This window comes from Thamnophis sirtalis, unplaced genomic scaffold (assembly GCF_051295495.1).
Source record: "Thamnophis sirtalis isolate CommonGarterSnake01/CBP01778 unplaced genomic scaffold, rThaSir2_p1.2 scaffold_14, whole genome shotgun sequence".
Classification (NCBI taxonomy): domain Eukaryota; kingdom Metazoa; phylum Chordata; class Lepidosauria; order Squamata; family Natricidae; genus Thamnophis; species Thamnophis sirtalis.
The window spans coordinates 22,096,074-22,112,373 of NW_028261394.1; the positions used below are offsets into that span (position 1 = coordinate 22,096,074).

Below are 16,300 nucleotides of genomic sequence, written 5' to 3' on the forward strand. Positions count from 1 at the left end.
GGTCTCCCTTAATTATGGAAGACACTCACCTTAGTGATATAGGGAACAAAGTCTTTCCGAAAGGGGAGCCGGCATTTGATAAACCACATGGCTATGACATGATGCGCCAGGCATACAATATACTGGTTAAACCTACAAACAGTTAAGAAAGGACGTTTAGTAGCCCTGATGGTCTGGGCCTATGGGCTCTTTGCCAGACAATCAATCCATTTATAAATCAATTAAACGCAGTCAATCAAATGAATAACCACCGCATGGGACAAGGCAGCCAGGCCAACCTGCAAATGGAAGCGCTACAGAGAAGTCTGTACGTGAAGTTCAGGCCAATAGGCAGGAGATTTGCCTGAGAAGAAAATTCACCACAGCCGATACATTCATCAACCAGCCTCTTCACCTTAAGAGCCGCTGTGGCACAGTGGTTAGAGTGCAGTACTGCAGGCTACTTCTACTGACTGCCGGCTGACTGCAATTTGGCAGTTCGAATCCCACCAAGCTCAAGGTTGACTCAGCCTTCCCTCCTGAGGTTGGTAAAATGAGGACCCAGATTGTTGGGAGCAAATACACTGACTCTGTAAACCGCTTAGAGAGGGCTGTAAAGCACTGTGAAGTGGTACAGAAGTCTACATGCTATTGCTATCCCCTTCTGCCTCTTTCAGTCTCCTAAGAGAAGGGGAAGGAGGACAAAGCAGCTGCATGCTTGGGACAACAGGAGGGGGCCATCTAAACCTAACTTCTCTTCTGGGGTGGGAAAGCCGTTCTCAAAACAACTGTCAACAGAAAACCAAGGATCCCTTGCTTATGAGTTAACATGAAGCAGCCAGCTTACTTGGAGGGGTTTGTATAGGGCAGAGAGATGGCAAATACACTGGCGTACTGCTCCGCTGCAAAATTCCTGTAGAGATGAGGCAGGCGGGCCAGCGCTGGAAGGGAGAAGAAAATAAGGTCAGGTGAGAGGCCTCATCCTGCTCCATGCACATAAAGGAAATTCACATAGCCTGTTTTGCAAAATTCACACAGATGAAGGTTTCTGACTCAGGGCTGGGATTCTGTATCACCCTAAATCATAAACAGCAGCCTACAAGCGCAAGGCTGGGCCAAGTAGCTTAGCCTGCCCACCATGCTTATCTGATCTCATGCATGGACAGGCCAGCTGGACTCCCAAGTAGCCTTTTTGGCCAGGGAAAGGAAGTGGCATGCTAATGCCTGTTTCGGTGGTTTCTCACTCAAGTCCCAGCTACATCTGAATTTGGGCGCCTGAGCTAGAGTTCTATCACTTGCGGAGATTGAAAATATAACCCCAGATGCAAAGAGTAATTCAATGATCTCCAGAAACTAAAATGGTTTGAACTTTCCTGCACCTTCTCACTGTCAAAGCACCTGAAATTTGCACAAGAAGGGCAACAATTTCAGAGACAGGGCAACTATTCAAGTATCCCACCGTCAAAACTCTTAGGAGTTTCTGAGAGTTCCCAAAGGAGCAGAGACTCGCTGCTTTTTGCTACTCGTCCCGAAGAGACAAGCCGACGCAGGCTCCAGGGGCCCCCACGACTTACTTGAAAGGAATTCCAAGAGAGGGATGGCCATGTTGGCTGTGGCTGAAATATGTGTCAACTTAACTATCAGGACTGGCAAAGCTTTGATGATAATATCTGGCATCTCAACGCTGCAGATCGACAATGCCACCACACACTGGCTGGCACAGCGGAAGATCAGCCCATGCTCCAGGCAATAAACCATCTCCCCCTGGGTGGAGAGAACATGATTATACAGGAGAAGGTACAACATGGGCTCTAAAACATTCTTTATGTATTGATTATAGACTGTTTGGATGAGGGAGTTGACTATGATGGGTTTAGCATCCAAGATCATTTTTTAAAACTTTTTTTTAAAAGGTTCCTCCAATTAAATATTCTTCCAGGCATCTTTCTATGCTAGACCTTTGGAGGTCTTTGGAGCGACAAAATCACTTGCATTAACTTGGAGGCCGCTTGGGCAAATCCATTTGAAATGACAGGCTCTTGTCTTGGGGAGCAGGGAGTAGCTCTAACCTGTGGCTCTTGAGGACGCAGACTGAGACCCCTGTGGGATTCGCTCCACTGCTTGTGAATTAGGGTCCTGCCTTATGTGGTCAGTCAAAGCCTGCGTGCGTGCATGCGTGTGTGTGTGTGACAGGAGACCGAGTCGGGTGGTAGTAAATATATTGGTAAGTGGTGGTGCTCCTCCTCTTGAAAGAGGGGCTACATCCCCTTCTCAAGAAATCATCCTCAGCTATTCGAGACCATCATCAGTGTGAGAAACGCCATGTCACTTTTTCAGTGCCTTTGCAACTCTGAATGGTTACTACTAAACGTATGTTGAAAGTTGAAGGCTGCCTTAATTCATGCCTTGTCACTAGGCTCTCTAGCAGACCCATCCCTGCACTGCTCCAGGCGGCCTTGGGGAAAGTGCAGCAGCCCTGGCTGGTCATCCACTGACGCCTCCCACACGGCCGAGAGTTGTAACAATTGCCAGGATGTTCTGGGTATAGCTCAACCCTTTGAAAACCTGACACGACTCAAGGGTCGGAAGTCTCCTGGCCTGCCTTCTCCAAGGGGAATCTGCTGATCCAGTGAGAGATGCTCTCATGGGATCCTTCCACCAGGGGAATGCTATTGGGAGAACCCCTGATTAAGCCTTTCCCAGTTCACTTCCTGGACGCCAACCACCTCTGGCTGCATTGACACGGTGCTTCAGACCAGCCTCTGACGACGATTAAGGCCAGCTAGCCCGAATGCTGGAACCCTGAACTGACTGGCTATTGCTTCCTAGGCTGAGTTTGGCTTTTCACCTTCTCCTGTTAATGCTTATAAAGCCTCTGGGAATGAAATGGCAAAAAGCTATAAACAGCTATAAGAGCTATAAATGCTGGAGTCTCAGAAGCCCCTAAAGCAGAAGAAAGAGCACGTTCCCCTCGTCCTGCTGCCCCTCCGGCAATACCTGCTTCATCTTGTCCAGGTAGCTGTGATAGGAGATCAAAGCAGTCAAGACTGGAACCACTGCCTGGTGCAGGTCATTCCGGGACAGCCCTTCCGACACATCCTGCAGCCGCTCCGTCATCTTCTTATCGTTCAGCTGGGGCAAAAGAGACACCAACTTGCGCTTTCCAAAAACAATGTCACACGAGGGAAACCATGGACTGGGGGAGGGTGGGCAGCCAAACCTCTGGGCCTCTGAAGCCCTGGTGGTGTGCGTGTGTTTGGGGGGGGGGGGGAATAACACTCCTCAAAACCCCTGCTGGATGAAAAATGAACTGCATTTTTCATAGAGGAGGAAGAGAAAACAAATACATGGAGAATGATCAAAGTGAACTACATTTGACTTAAAATGTACTTTGCAACTTTGCAACTTTAATAAGACTTGTATGCCGCCCCTCCCTAGGGACTCTGGGCAGCTCACAACAAAAGTAAAGACATAAAAATATTAAAAATACAATTATTTAAAATAAGATATCATCCATTCAATCACGTGGGGTTGGATTTCCATCAACAGCCCCAGGCCTGCCAAAACAGCCAGGTCTTGGTCGCTTTACGGAAGGCCGGGAGAGTAGTAAGGGTCCGGATCTCTGCAGGTAGCTCGTTCCATAAGGCCGGTGCAGCTACAGAGAAGGCCCTCCCTCGGGGAGCCACCAGCCGGCATTGTCCGGTCGACAGCACCCGGAGGAGGCCCATCCTGTGCGATCTTATTGGTCGTTGGGAGGTGAATGGCAGGAGGCGGTCTCTCAGATAGCCAGGTCCAGTACCATGTAAGGCTTTAAAAGTAATGACTAGCATCTTTTGCGATTGTGCAAAAGTTTCATAATAACAGTTTTCGAGTTGAAGGCCAGGACCTGATTGTTTTCAAAGATATTCCTTTTCAGATGTTGAAGGCAAGAAGGGATTACACCTTTTTAACTAAGGAGCTTAGGAGTCAACAGATTCGATACAGATGGGAGGCCCCTGCCGGTATTACAGTTACATTTGAGAATCAAAGATATCGTCTTAACTCTGTTTCGGAGGCTCAAGATTTCTATTGTAGGATTCTGAAGGCGGGACTTCCTGACGCGCTTGGAAGAGAGGAGAGACAAGCGGAAGGAGAAAGCAAACGGCTGGCCATGCGGCTGCAAGATGGAGGGGGCAGCCCCTCCTTCCTCAGAGAAGCAGAAGAACGCAGATCGAGAATTTAGATACTTCAAAAGACTTCCTAAAGTTGAGGACTGAATGGGGGTTTGAGACCTCTCTCCGGTAGAAAAAGTGGACTAATTCCTATCAGAAGGGAAAGCTGGGTGAAACTACTTTGAGCTAGATTCTAAAGTAACGTTAGCATAAATTTGATAGTGGTTAAAAGAATGCGGAATGATTTATGTTGTTTAAACTTTGTTAGATGGGACTATTTTAAAATAGAAGGTTAACTGACTCTTGCTGAAAGTATTATTTGAATATAATCCATGCTACTTAACTTTTATTTGAAGGGAAAGTTGGTTGTAATAGTTCTGAGTTACTTTTTAAATAAACGCTAGTATAAATTTGATAGTGGTAAATATCAGACAAGCAAGAGATGAGGGTAAAATGCATGTGGAATGAACTACGTTATTTGTGGTAAACATCAGACAAGCAAGGGAAGAGGGCAAAATCTACGTTGTTTAAAGCTTATTAGAACAGGAAGCCGCTTGGGAAGATAACTGTAAAAAGAATGCAGAATGATTTATGTTGTTTAAACTCTGTTAGAAGGGACTATCTTAAAATAGAAGGTTAACTGACTCTTGCTGAAAGTATTATTGGAATATGTGGAATGATTCATGCTACAAATCACTCTGAGTTATATTTTAAACAAATGCTAGTATAAATTTGATAGTGGTAAATATCAGACAAGTGAGGGATGAGGGTAAAATGCATGTGGAATGAACTAAGTTATTTATTATTTTGAATTACTGTTTGAAGAAGGGGTAAAGAAAGATCATTTACGTTGTTTAAATTTTACTAGAAGGGAAAGTTTGATTACTTGTCTGTAAAGTTATATTTGAATATATGGCATGAACCACGCTGCTTAAATTTTATTGGAAGGGATCATGAGGTTTAGGAAGGGAACGGGAGAGTCTACAGAAGGTTGGGGTAAATAGCAAAGAAGTAAGAGACGAGAATAAAATATAGATAGAATGATTTATACTATTTAAGCATAGATAAAGATGGGGGGCTGAGATCAACACAAGAGTGGTTTCTTTTTTTTTTCTTTTTTCTCTTTTCTCTTTTCTTTTTTTCCTTTTTTTTTCTTTTTTTTTTTCTTTCTCTGCTTTTCTTTTTTTTTGATATATACTTTTATTTTTTAATTCATATGTATACAAGATATTTTAGACAGAAGGTAGTGCCAGGTGTGGGCCCTGGGAAGTCGGGAGGATTAGGGATGGGGATTTGTGGGGGGTGGGGTGGGGGGGGTGTTAACATAGCCTTAATAAGAATAAGAATGTATTTATATACGGTGGTTCTTTTTTTTTTTCTTCTTTTTTTTTATTTCTTCTTTTTTCCTTGGTTCATTTTACCTTTATCAGATCAAACAACACTCGAATAAAGGCATACACCAAGGAGGGAGGTAGAGGGAAGGAAGAGGGAGGAGTAAGGAAGGAGTAAGGGGAATGTAAGGAGTAAGGGGAATGTAAGGAGGGTGTCTGGGGAGTAAGGGGAGAAGGAAGGTTTGAGGGGAAAGGGAAGTAGGAGGGGAGTGCTAGAGGGAGAAAGGAAAGTTGGAGGGGGTAGATGGGGTGTATGGAGGATGGAAGGGTTAGGTGGGGTTGTGAATGATGAGTTGTGTTTCCTTTTTATCTGTTCGTTTTATTCCTTTTTTTTCTTTTTTTTTTCTTTTCTTATAGTGAATACCCTGTATATAAATGATTGCAAATGGAATGTGAAAATTGAATAAAATATATTTAAAAAAAAAAAAAAAAAAAAAAAGTAATGACTAGCATCTTGAAGCGGGTCCGGAGACCAATAGGGAGCCAGTGCAGCTCGCAGAGGATAGGTGTAACATGGGTGTATCTAGGTACACCCATTATCGCTCACGTGGCTGCATTCTGGACCAACTGCAGTCTTCAAACACTCTTCAAGGGCAGCCCCATGTAGTTTTTTCTTATGCTGGACCCACCCACATACTGTAGAGTCTGGCCCTCAGCCTAAAACATGCTCTACAGCCCTGGACACAAACAGCCCAGCCCAAATTCCCAGAGGCCCAGCACATCCTTACCATGGAGCACAGGGCAGAAGACAGCTGATCAATACTGCAAGGGGAGGTTAAATACAGGACTTTATACTGCAGAGATTTGGGCAGCTTGTTCAGGACCTGTTTCAGCACCTTCCAGTCAGTCTCCTGAAAGGGAAGAAGAAGGAGGAGGAGGAGGAGGAGAAGGAGGGGGAGAGGAAGAAGAAGAAGAAGAAGAGGAAGAAGAAGAAGAAGAGGAAGAAAAAGAAGAAGAAGAAGAAGAAATAATAATAATAATAATAATAATAATAATAATAATAATAATAATAATAATAATGGAGGAGGAGCCTAGAGAGCAGCAGACAAGGGAGGATGCTGATGCCCCAGGAAGGATCCTTTTTCTATGTGAATTGAGTTGTTCCTTCTCAGCATCCTAGCCATTATTCAATCCCTGTATGGGAACATGTAACTGCAAGATACTAACATCCCCCACTCTGGCTCGATACTGAGAACTCAGATCAACTGGCTTTTGTCCCCTTGGATTCCTCACTCACTTGCTTCAAGCACTGCAGAAGAACTCCAAAGAGGAGCGAGTAAGACAGGTGGCCTGTGCGGATGGGGGCGTTCTGAGGGGGCGCGCTAGGACTTCCCGAGGGAGGGGACAGAGGGCCGACAAGCTTTTTCTCGGGCTCCCTGCAACACAAGAGAAGACCATCGGTGTGGCCGGTTGTCCAGAGCTCCCGGGAGCTCCCCATTCCCTTCAGAAGACCGAGCTTCTTCCAGACCCTTTCAAATGAGCTTCCGGCTAGGACAAAGGAGAAGCCTTTGGGAGAAGAGGCAGCCGCTGCCCACACGCTCTGGGAAGGGAAAGGCTGTAACCAAAGGAAACATACACCGAATCACAGAGGCAGTAGGGGCTGAATCTCACAAGGCCGTCTTTGGTGGGGAGGCCCAGGCGGTGGAGAAGAGCGTCCGCACGAAGTGAGAGCAAGAAGTCAAAAACCTAAAAACGGAAAGAACAATCCAATGTAAGAGCAAGGAGGAGAAGAAAAGGGCATTGTTTTCAGTCATTCCAAGTGAAAAGAGCTCCTCAGCCAAGCTACCATTTCAGAAAAAAATTATTTCAGAAAGCATTAGATGGGCAGCCGAAAGAAATCGCCCCACCCCTCACGGTCACAGGGTCCCTGCCTGCAAAAGTCAATGTCCCACTGCATTGCTGTTAAACCTCATTCCTCTTGTCTCATCATCAGGTTCAAACCTTCACAATGACACCCCGGAGACAGGCAAGGGGGCCGCAGTTAGCCTGGTCTGGGGATTCATCAAGAGAGCTCAGAACTTGTAAAAGCAAGACAGCAGGTTCAGCAGCAATGGCCACGCAAACCCTTTTGCTCCCCCTTTGCTTCCTCCCTCCAACTTTCCCTGCAAATCTCTGGATCTGGGAAGGGGTGTGAGAGAGCATTTTCACCTGCAGGCGGATGCTGCTGGCAATGGGGAGGCTGTACTTGTGCTTATAGTGGAGCTGAAGGTGATGGACGAGCATCTCGTAGACCCGCATGGCGTGGCTGGCAGGCAAGCTGTACAACTTCGTCTAAGAGGAGGAGGGGGAAAGTTTTTGTCAACCTGGAGTTGTTCTCTTCTACTACAAAAGCACAGAAAGAATGGCTGAGGACCACATTGAAGTCTTTAAAATATTTTCCTGGGAAGGGAAAAAGAAAAGGCGGGCAGGAACTTTACCTGGAAAATGACAAGTAAGCCAACGACGGCCGTTTTCACGTCTTCTAAGGAGGTCGAGTAAGAAAGCAGGTCTCTTTCTTCCAGGTCAGCAGGGGGCAGCAAAGTGTGGGAAGCCACCTTTACAGGAAGAGAGCAAGCAGTTTTGCTGAAGACAACAATGGGGACTTAAAGGGGTGGAGATTGGGGAGGCGGGGCTTATGCTGCAGCGGCACGACGTGCGATCGTGTAGCTCCCAGATCACCGTCAATATCTCTCCCGCTGGACAGTCCTTCTGGATCTAAACCGTCCCGTAGAGATGGTGATAGTGAAGGGCACATCCTGCCAATCCCAGGGACATTGCAAAGTCTCTGGTTGTTCCAGGAAAAGCCTTTCTTTCCGGCAGTTGCGAGGCAGCCATTAAAGCTGCTGAAGTTGTGGACAGCTCCGATACAGAAGAGAGAACAGGAGAAAGTGTGTTGTTTTGGTGAGAGGACTTTTATTTACTATTATTTGAGAGAACACCCTAAAAGACTATTATTAAAATTAAAATTGAAAACTGAAGTGGTTAAGCGGCGAAATTAAACCACAGTCACATTGAGTGTTTTTTTCCCCTTTTTAATATTGGAATTTGGCTGGATTTCTACAAACATCTTTTATTTTTAAACTGGACTGGGTTCCCCCCGCCCCCCCCCCTGTGAAACACGGAGTCCATACCTTCTCTATGATATCCAGCAAGCTGCTGAAGTGATGGGTATTGCAACCTTCAGCCAAGTCCACCAGCAACTGGGTGGCCAGTTTGCGAACTTGGTGGTCTTTATCTTCCGGGACATGAGACAGCTGGGAGATGACCAGATTGATCAATTCCTCCTGCAATCAGAGATAATTTCCCACTGTAACTAAGGTGGGTGGATATACAGGTTTCTATGCTGTCAGGCAAAACCATCAGGTTCAGGAGTCTTGGATTTCTAGGTCCTTAAGCAGCCACACGTCATCCGACCTCTAGAACCCACAATCTCTTCAACACACGCAACCATGAATGTGCATTGGGATGTGCAAAAGACGTTGGGGAATGAGGGGAAGAGAGGTTGGGTGCAGAAATTCCTAGTCACTTAGGGGTCAAGAAAAGAAACTAAGGGAAGGATCTGTCCTAGAGGGAAGATTTTCTAACTTGCAAGATTGATATCAGCCCTATATTGTACAGGTAGTCCTTGATTTACGACAATTGAACTAAAAATTTCTGTTGCTAAGCTAGACTGTTGTCTAGAAAATTTTGTTCCATTTTATGACCTTTCCTGCCACAGTTGTTAAGTACATCAATGCAGATGTTAAGTTAGTAGCACACTAAATGAATCTGGCTCCCGCAGAAGATCAAGAAATGTGATCACGAACCCAAAACACTGCAAATGAGTCAGTTGCCAAGCGCCTGAATTTTGATCTTTGCTTCTGCCTTACTTTTTTTGTTTATAAACTATTGTTTTATCTTTCAGCAGTGTTAGTGAGCAATTGTGGCACTTTTACAACTGTTAATATTACTCCTGAGATTTTGAATTCAGCTGATTGCCAAGATCTCTGAGCACTTCACAGTAAAAATGCAGTTTTCTATAATTTTTAAATGCTGAACTAGTCTTTATTGATTGTTGTTTCAATTTGTGATTTTAAAAATTATGTTCTGCTGCTTTTACTGAGTCCCACCCAACATACTAAAAATCAATAGACAAATAAGTAATCATTATAAATTCACCACCTTAAATAGGAATTTGAGAAGTGCAAGCAGTGACAGGTGGGAGAAGAAAGAGAGCAGTGCATATATTCAGGGTTTCCAAAGGATCCAAGGATCACCTGATGGCAGCCAAAGAAGCAACTCACAGATGTTCCATTTCACTGCAGGAAAGCACTGAATCTATGAGACACAGACAAGAAAGAGGCTGCGCAGCTTCCTCAGACAAAAACAGACCTGTCCAGACCAACCAGATCAGAAGATGCATCTCTAGCTTGGCCAAACACCTGGTCAGTTTGAGCATGAACACCTCTGCTTCTGTACATAGAACAGTTTGCACACCAATTGTTTGTGCCTCTCTCCTCTGGCCCGTTAACCACAAAGCCTGACGACCTCTCTGCACAATCAGAATAAGAGGGAGACTCACCTCATAAAGCTGCCTGTTGACACTCAGCACGAAAGACAAAACGTGCAAAACCTTTATGCGAACAGCACCCCGGCTCTCATTTCTAAACAGAAAAGATGGAGAAATAAAGTTGCTTTTCAAAAAGAGACCAAATCTACCCTTGCAACTCAAACTCTTATGGTGGGCAGCGTTGCTCAGCTTGTTAAACTATGAGCTAACTCTGGGAGTCATCTGAGCCTTTAGCAGAAACCAATCTTTGGTTTATTCAGTGGTGATGAGCTTCTGGGCTAATAGGACATGTTCCAATGATTTGTTATCCTAATTATAACATTTAACTTAAAACAATATAATAATTATAGAAATACTGCTACTACTATGTAGTTTTTTCATCAGAAGTTACTGTATTGCACTTATGAGATGGCTTGATTTTACAGCAATTTTTATGGCGATCATTAAGCAAATCACTGTAGTCATTAAACAAACAATGTGGTCATTAAACAAACAATGTGGTCATTAAGCAAATCCAGTTTCTTCAATGGGCATTTTTTACCACTTTTTGCCAAAAAACAGCAAAAAAAAGGTCACAGGTAGCAATCATGAGATCTCATTTTGACACCTGGCAACCGGCGCACATTTACAACCAATTGCCAAGTGCCCAAATTGTGACCACGTGACTGTAAGGGTGGAACAGGTCAAGTGTGAGTCCAGGTCATGTCACTCTTTCCAAGCCCATTTTAACTTTGGACCGTTGTTAAACGTACCGTGATAAGGTGAGAAGTAACTGTAAATCTTTGGTTTGAATGATTTGGATTTCCTATGCTGTAAACCATGCTTTGCACTTAGTTTCTCTCTGGGATCCAGACAACCATGGCCTCAACGTCCCTACTCTGATGTGGGGACGCAGCCACAGAAATGTAAGCAATGTGACAGAACATTAGGTCCAATGCAAGGTCCACAGACGTATCGGCTGCCCAAGTGTCCAAATTCTTGAGCAGCCACTGTCTCTTTCTAGGCCCTTTAACAAAAGAAGAGGCCACCATCACTAAGTCTCTGTAATTCCACTTTGGAATCATCTGAACCAGGCAGAAATTTCTCCTAATATTTCTTCAGTTATAATACGTTGGTTGGTATCAAATCATTTAGAGCCAAGTGAAAGTAAGTTTGCTACTTTATCTATATATTCGGTATTCAAACTGAGATCAGGTTCAACACCCACCTACCCACCCTGCCACTCCCAGTGAATGGAACTCACAGCTACCCACTCATCCTCCCTCCCGATCCATGTGAGTGGCCTTCAGCTCCCAGAAGAGAGACGGGACGTTATTGCAATACATAATATCAAAGATCAGAAAGGTATGATTACATGGGCTGGAGTCATAAATAGCTCTAAGCCATAAAGCAGTTCACAAATCACAGTGGCTACATTCAGAAGGCGCAAACCGTTTTGAATGTGGGAGCTCAGTCCCTTCCTGACATGGCCTGCAGCAGCTCTTTGTGACCCTCACCTCAGCATCCCCAACCGGCAAAGCCTGGAGAGAGAAGAGGTGATGTGGAGCCACGTGGCGGTTGTTGGTCCTACCTGAAGAACCTGTCCATTAATCCCTGCAGGTTCTGAATCCAGCCGTCCTTCGCAGGATGGATGGACTGAGCTCGGTAGGTTATGAGGTTCAGAACTGAAGATTCCTTTCAAAAGGAAACAGAGAGGCAGCTGTGAAGGGGTGGGGGAAACGATACTGGAGTTCTGAATAATTTTCATTTTAACTCTCTTTTGCTTCTTATATAATTTTATATACAGTTTTTAGGTTTTAATATTTTACATTTACAGCAGCCAGAGTCCCTCTGTCAGAGATATGGGCAGTTTCTAAATTTGATAAATTAAATAAAAATAGCCTCCTACCTTTTCCCAGTAAGATCCAAGCATTCTTGGATCACGTTTTGTTGTGAATCTCACCAAAGATTAACCAAATAACAACAACAACAACAACAATAATAATAACAACAACAACAACAATACTGATACTGATAGATTATACCTGCCCCGAAAATCAGGTGGCAGAGGATTATTACAAGTGAAGCAAATAGTTGAAGAAGAAAAACATGCACTGGCTGATTATTTAAAAGAAAGTCAAGAACATCTATTAATCGAAGTAAAGAACAAAAATCTACTGAAGGTCCAACAGACGAAACAAGAATACAGAAAAGATGTGATAAAATCAAGAATGGAGAGTTGGCAGAACAAAGCATTGCATGGCCAATTTCTGGAAAAAATAAAAGATAAAGTGGACAGTAAAAAAACTTGGTTATGGTTAACAGCAGGTACATTAAAGAAAGAAACAGAGTCACTAATCCTGGCTGCGCAAGAACAAGCTATCCGCACAAATGCCATTAAGGCCAAATTCAAAAATCCTCTGATGATGCCAAATGCAGACTTTGCAAATAAGTTGATGAAACTGTTGATCACATACTCAGCGGCTGCAAAAAAATCGCACAGACTGATTATAAATTGCGGCACAATTCAATAGCACAAACAATCCATTGGAATTTGTGCAAAAATTATAATATTAAAACAGCAACAAACTGGTGGGAACATAAGCCTGAGAAAGTCACCGAAAATCAGATTGTCAAGATCTTGTGGGATTTTCGTATACAAACGGACAAAATACTAGCGCATAATACACCAGACATCACACTGGTTGAGAAAAATAAGGTTACAATCATAGACATCGCAATACCAGGTGATAGCAGGGACGGGGAGAAGGAATATGAAAAAATCACAAAATACCAGGACTTAAAAATCGAAATTCAACTATTATGGCACAAACCAGCAGTGGTAATTCCAGTGATAATCGGCACACTGGGTGCTATTCCAAAAGCACTGGAATTACATTTAAAACAGTTAAAAATTGACAAAATCACCATCAGTCAAATGCAAAAAGCCGCACTGCTTGGATCTGCACGCATATTACGAAAATACGTTACGACGTCCTAGGCCCCTGGGTGGGGCCCGACTAGTAACCAATGCCAAATCCGGCGAAACAACTGGCCGCTGTGATACAATTGTATAATAATAATAATAATAATAATAATACTCCGCCGTTGCCGGTCCCAAGCCCGGATGAGAAAGGAGGAGGGTTGGGGTCAGGTTGGCATCTGGTCCCGTAAAAAAAAACCCACCAACCCATACAATATGGTGAAAAAAACAAATAAGAATTCCATACCGCATCGGTCGTCGCGCGGGTTAACAAGGGCCGCGGCGGATGTTGGGGTCCCTGGACATCCGTCGACAAGTGGGCTACAAGTGGACCAGCCAACAAAACGACAAAAATATAGTGCAGATGAAAATTGTGCCATAATGGCCTGTTACTACAACTCAGAGCCAGAAAAAAGAGGCTATTTAAAGCGAATGTATGAATTATGGAAACAACAATATCCAGATTCAAATGTTAGTGAACAACGACTAGCAGATCAAAGGCGATTTATTATACGGAATAAAGTGTTTAGTGAAGTTGAACATGAGGAAATTCAGGCAAATTGCAAAACCCAAAAAACAATATCACAAGCGGAAATAACTGATATTCAAGACACAACTAAAGACATTATAGTAGAACTCCCAGTAGAAGCTCTCGGGGAGGAAATAACATCACCACCACTAGAACCAGTTATCACTGAACCAACTGATGAACTAACTCAAAAACAAAAAGAATTGAAGGATAAGATCATGGAGCATTTTCTGCTTAATGAGGAAAGGCAACGTTTACCATCACTAAAAACTGTGCCTAAGAAAATTTTGGCCCCTATCATGAAAATGGTTAATGCAGTGTTTTCAACAATTGAATCAGGATCCATCTTGGAAACAAACCAGTTAATGTACAGCACAGCTGTAATAGTCACTAATGAACTAGGCATTAAAATCAAAGTACCTAGTCACACAACAGAAAAAGTATCAAAGCCAAAGTGGAAAATCCGATTAGAACAAAAAGTCAAAAAATTAAGGGCAGATGCTAGTAACTTAAAGAACATGCATGAGCAACGGCTCAAAAACAAAAAAACCATAGATCGGCTAATCAGAAGATATAGATTGGATACAAGAAACATCAATGAAGCTGTAGAGATTGTAAAACAGCAGATAACAGCTACAGCTAGAAAAATTGAAAGATATGAGGCACGAATCATCCAATATAAACAAAATCAGCAATTTCGATCAGACCAACGGCGTTTTTATCAAAGTCTTAATGTGAATGGTGACACCAAAAGTGAAAAACCAGAAAAACAGGCCACAGTTGAATTCTGAAAAAAATTGTGGGACTACAACAAGGAAGCAAAGTGGATACATGACTTTGAGAAAAGCATTGGCAACAAACAAATGCAAGTATTAGAAATAACAACTGAGATGGTCAAAAATCGAGTTAAAAAGGTAAAGAATTGGACATCACCTGGAAAGGAACAATTACATGGTTTCTGGCTCAAATATCTGACCAGTTTACATGCAATATTGGCCAGGCAACTGAATGAAATTTTACAAAAGGGCCAAATTGATGAATGGTTGACAACTGGAAAAACATACTTGATTCAGAAAGATGCAACTAAAGGAACAACACCTGAAAACTACAGACCAATAACATGCTTGCCAACAACCTTCAAATTACTCACAGGCATTATTGCAGATAACATGATGGATTATTTGGAAACAAACAAACATCTTGCCAATAGAGCAAAAAGGCAACAAAAGAAGGAGCAGGGGCACAAAAGATCAGCTCCTAATTGATAAAATGATATTAGAAAATTGTAAGAACAGAAAAACGAACTTGAATATGGCCTGGATTGATTACAAAAAGGCATTTAACTCACTGCCACATAGTTGGATCATAAAATGCTTAGAAACAATTGGCATTAGCAAAAATATTACATCCTTTACTGAAAAGGCGATGAAACAATGGAGAATTGAGTTGGCGGTAGGGAATGAGATCTACGGAATGGTTAATATCAAGCGAGGAATTTTCCAGGGTGATTCACTTTCACCTCTTCTCTTCATCATCGCAATGATCCCACTATCAGTAATCTTAAAAAAATGAAATTAGGCTACCAAACAGCCAAAGAAGCTGAAAAAATTTCGCATTTACTATATATGGATGATTTGAAACTCTATGGAAAGTCAGAAATAGAAATCCAATCATTGACAAACACAGTCGGAGTATTCAGCACCGATATTTCAATGCAGTTTGGCATGGAAAAATGCGCCACTGTATCCATAAAAAGGGGCAAAATCACTGCATGTGAGGGAATTGAAATGCCCAATGGCCAATTAATTAAATGCAAAGAAAATGAAGCCTACAAATACTTAGGCATTCTGCAGTTGGATAACATCAAGCATGGAGAAGTAAAAACTGTTGTCAGGCGAGAGTACACCAACAGAGTTAAGAAAATTTTGAAATCTAAATTGAATGGTGGAAATACAATCAAGGCCATAAATACCTGGGCAATACCAGTTATAAGATACACAGCTGGTATAGTTAACTGGACACAAGCTGATTTGGACATTTTGGACCGAAAAACCAGGAAACTAATGACAATGCACTACAGTTTACATCCACGTGATGATACTGATAGACTATATCTGCCCCGAAAATCAGGTGGCAGAGGATTATTACAAGTGAAGCAAACAGTTGAAGAAGAAAAACATGCACTGGCTGATTATTTAAAAGAAAGTCAAGAACATCTATTAATCGAAGTAAAGAACAAAAATCTACTGAAGGCCCAACAGACGAAACAAGAATACAGAAAAGATGTGATAAAATCAAGAATGAAGAGTTGGCAGAACAAAGCACTGCATGGCCAATTTCTGGAAAAAATAAAAGATAAAGTGGACAGTGAACAAACTTGGTTATGGTTAACAACAGGTACATTAAAGAAAGAAACAGAGTCACTAATCCTGGCTGCGCAAGAACAAGCTATCCGCACAAATGCCATTAAGGCCAAAATCGAAAAATCCTCTGATGATGCCAAATGCAGACTTTGCAAAGAAGCTGATGAAACTGTTGATCACATACTCAGCTGCTGCAAAAAAATCGCACAGACTGATTATAAATTGCGGCACAATTCAGTAGCGCAAACGATCCATTGGAATTTGTGCAAAAATTTTAATATTAAAACTGCAACAAACTGGTGGGAACATCAGCCTGAAAAAGTCACCGAAAATCAGATGGTCAAGATCTTGTGGGATTTCCGTATACAAACGGACAAAATACTGGCGCATAATAACC

General features: G+C 42.8%; 1 protein-coding gene across 6 annotated transcripts in view; it reads right to left on the minus strand.

Annotated features, from left to right (window-relative positions):
- The window catches only part of TSC2 (TSC complex subunit 2), a 67,203-nt gene that overhangs the window by 31,195 nt on the left and 19,708 nt on the right, over positions 1-16,300 (minus strand). For 5 of the 6 annotated variants that reach the window (XM_087728917.1, XM_087728916.1, XM_087728914.1 and 2 more), the window contains 12 exons: positions 11,620-11,723; positions 10,062-10,143; positions 8,632-8,784; positions 7,939-8,055; positions 7,670-7,792; positions 7,098-7,207; positions 6,759-6,897; positions 6,250-6,372; positions 2,977-3,111; positions 1,554-1,743; positions 827-920; positions 30-132 (listed from right to left, as the gene is read on the minus strand). In XM_087728917.1, coding sequence (XP_087585043.1) covers positions 30-132; positions 827-920; positions 1,554-1,743; positions 2,977-3,111; positions 6,250-6,372; positions 6,759-6,897; positions 7,098-7,207; positions 7,670-7,792; positions 7,939-8,055; positions 8,632-8,784; positions 10,062-10,143; positions 11,620-11,723 — 1,473 coding nt within the window. The remainder of the gene's footprint in view (positions 1-29; positions 133-826; positions 921-1,553; positions 1,744-2,976; positions 3,112-6,249; positions 6,373-6,758; positions 6,898-7,097; positions 7,208-7,669; positions 7,793-7,938; positions 8,056-8,631; positions 8,785-10,061; positions 10,144-11,619; positions 11,724-16,300) is intronic. The other variant, XM_087728918.1, reaches the window with a different exon arrangement.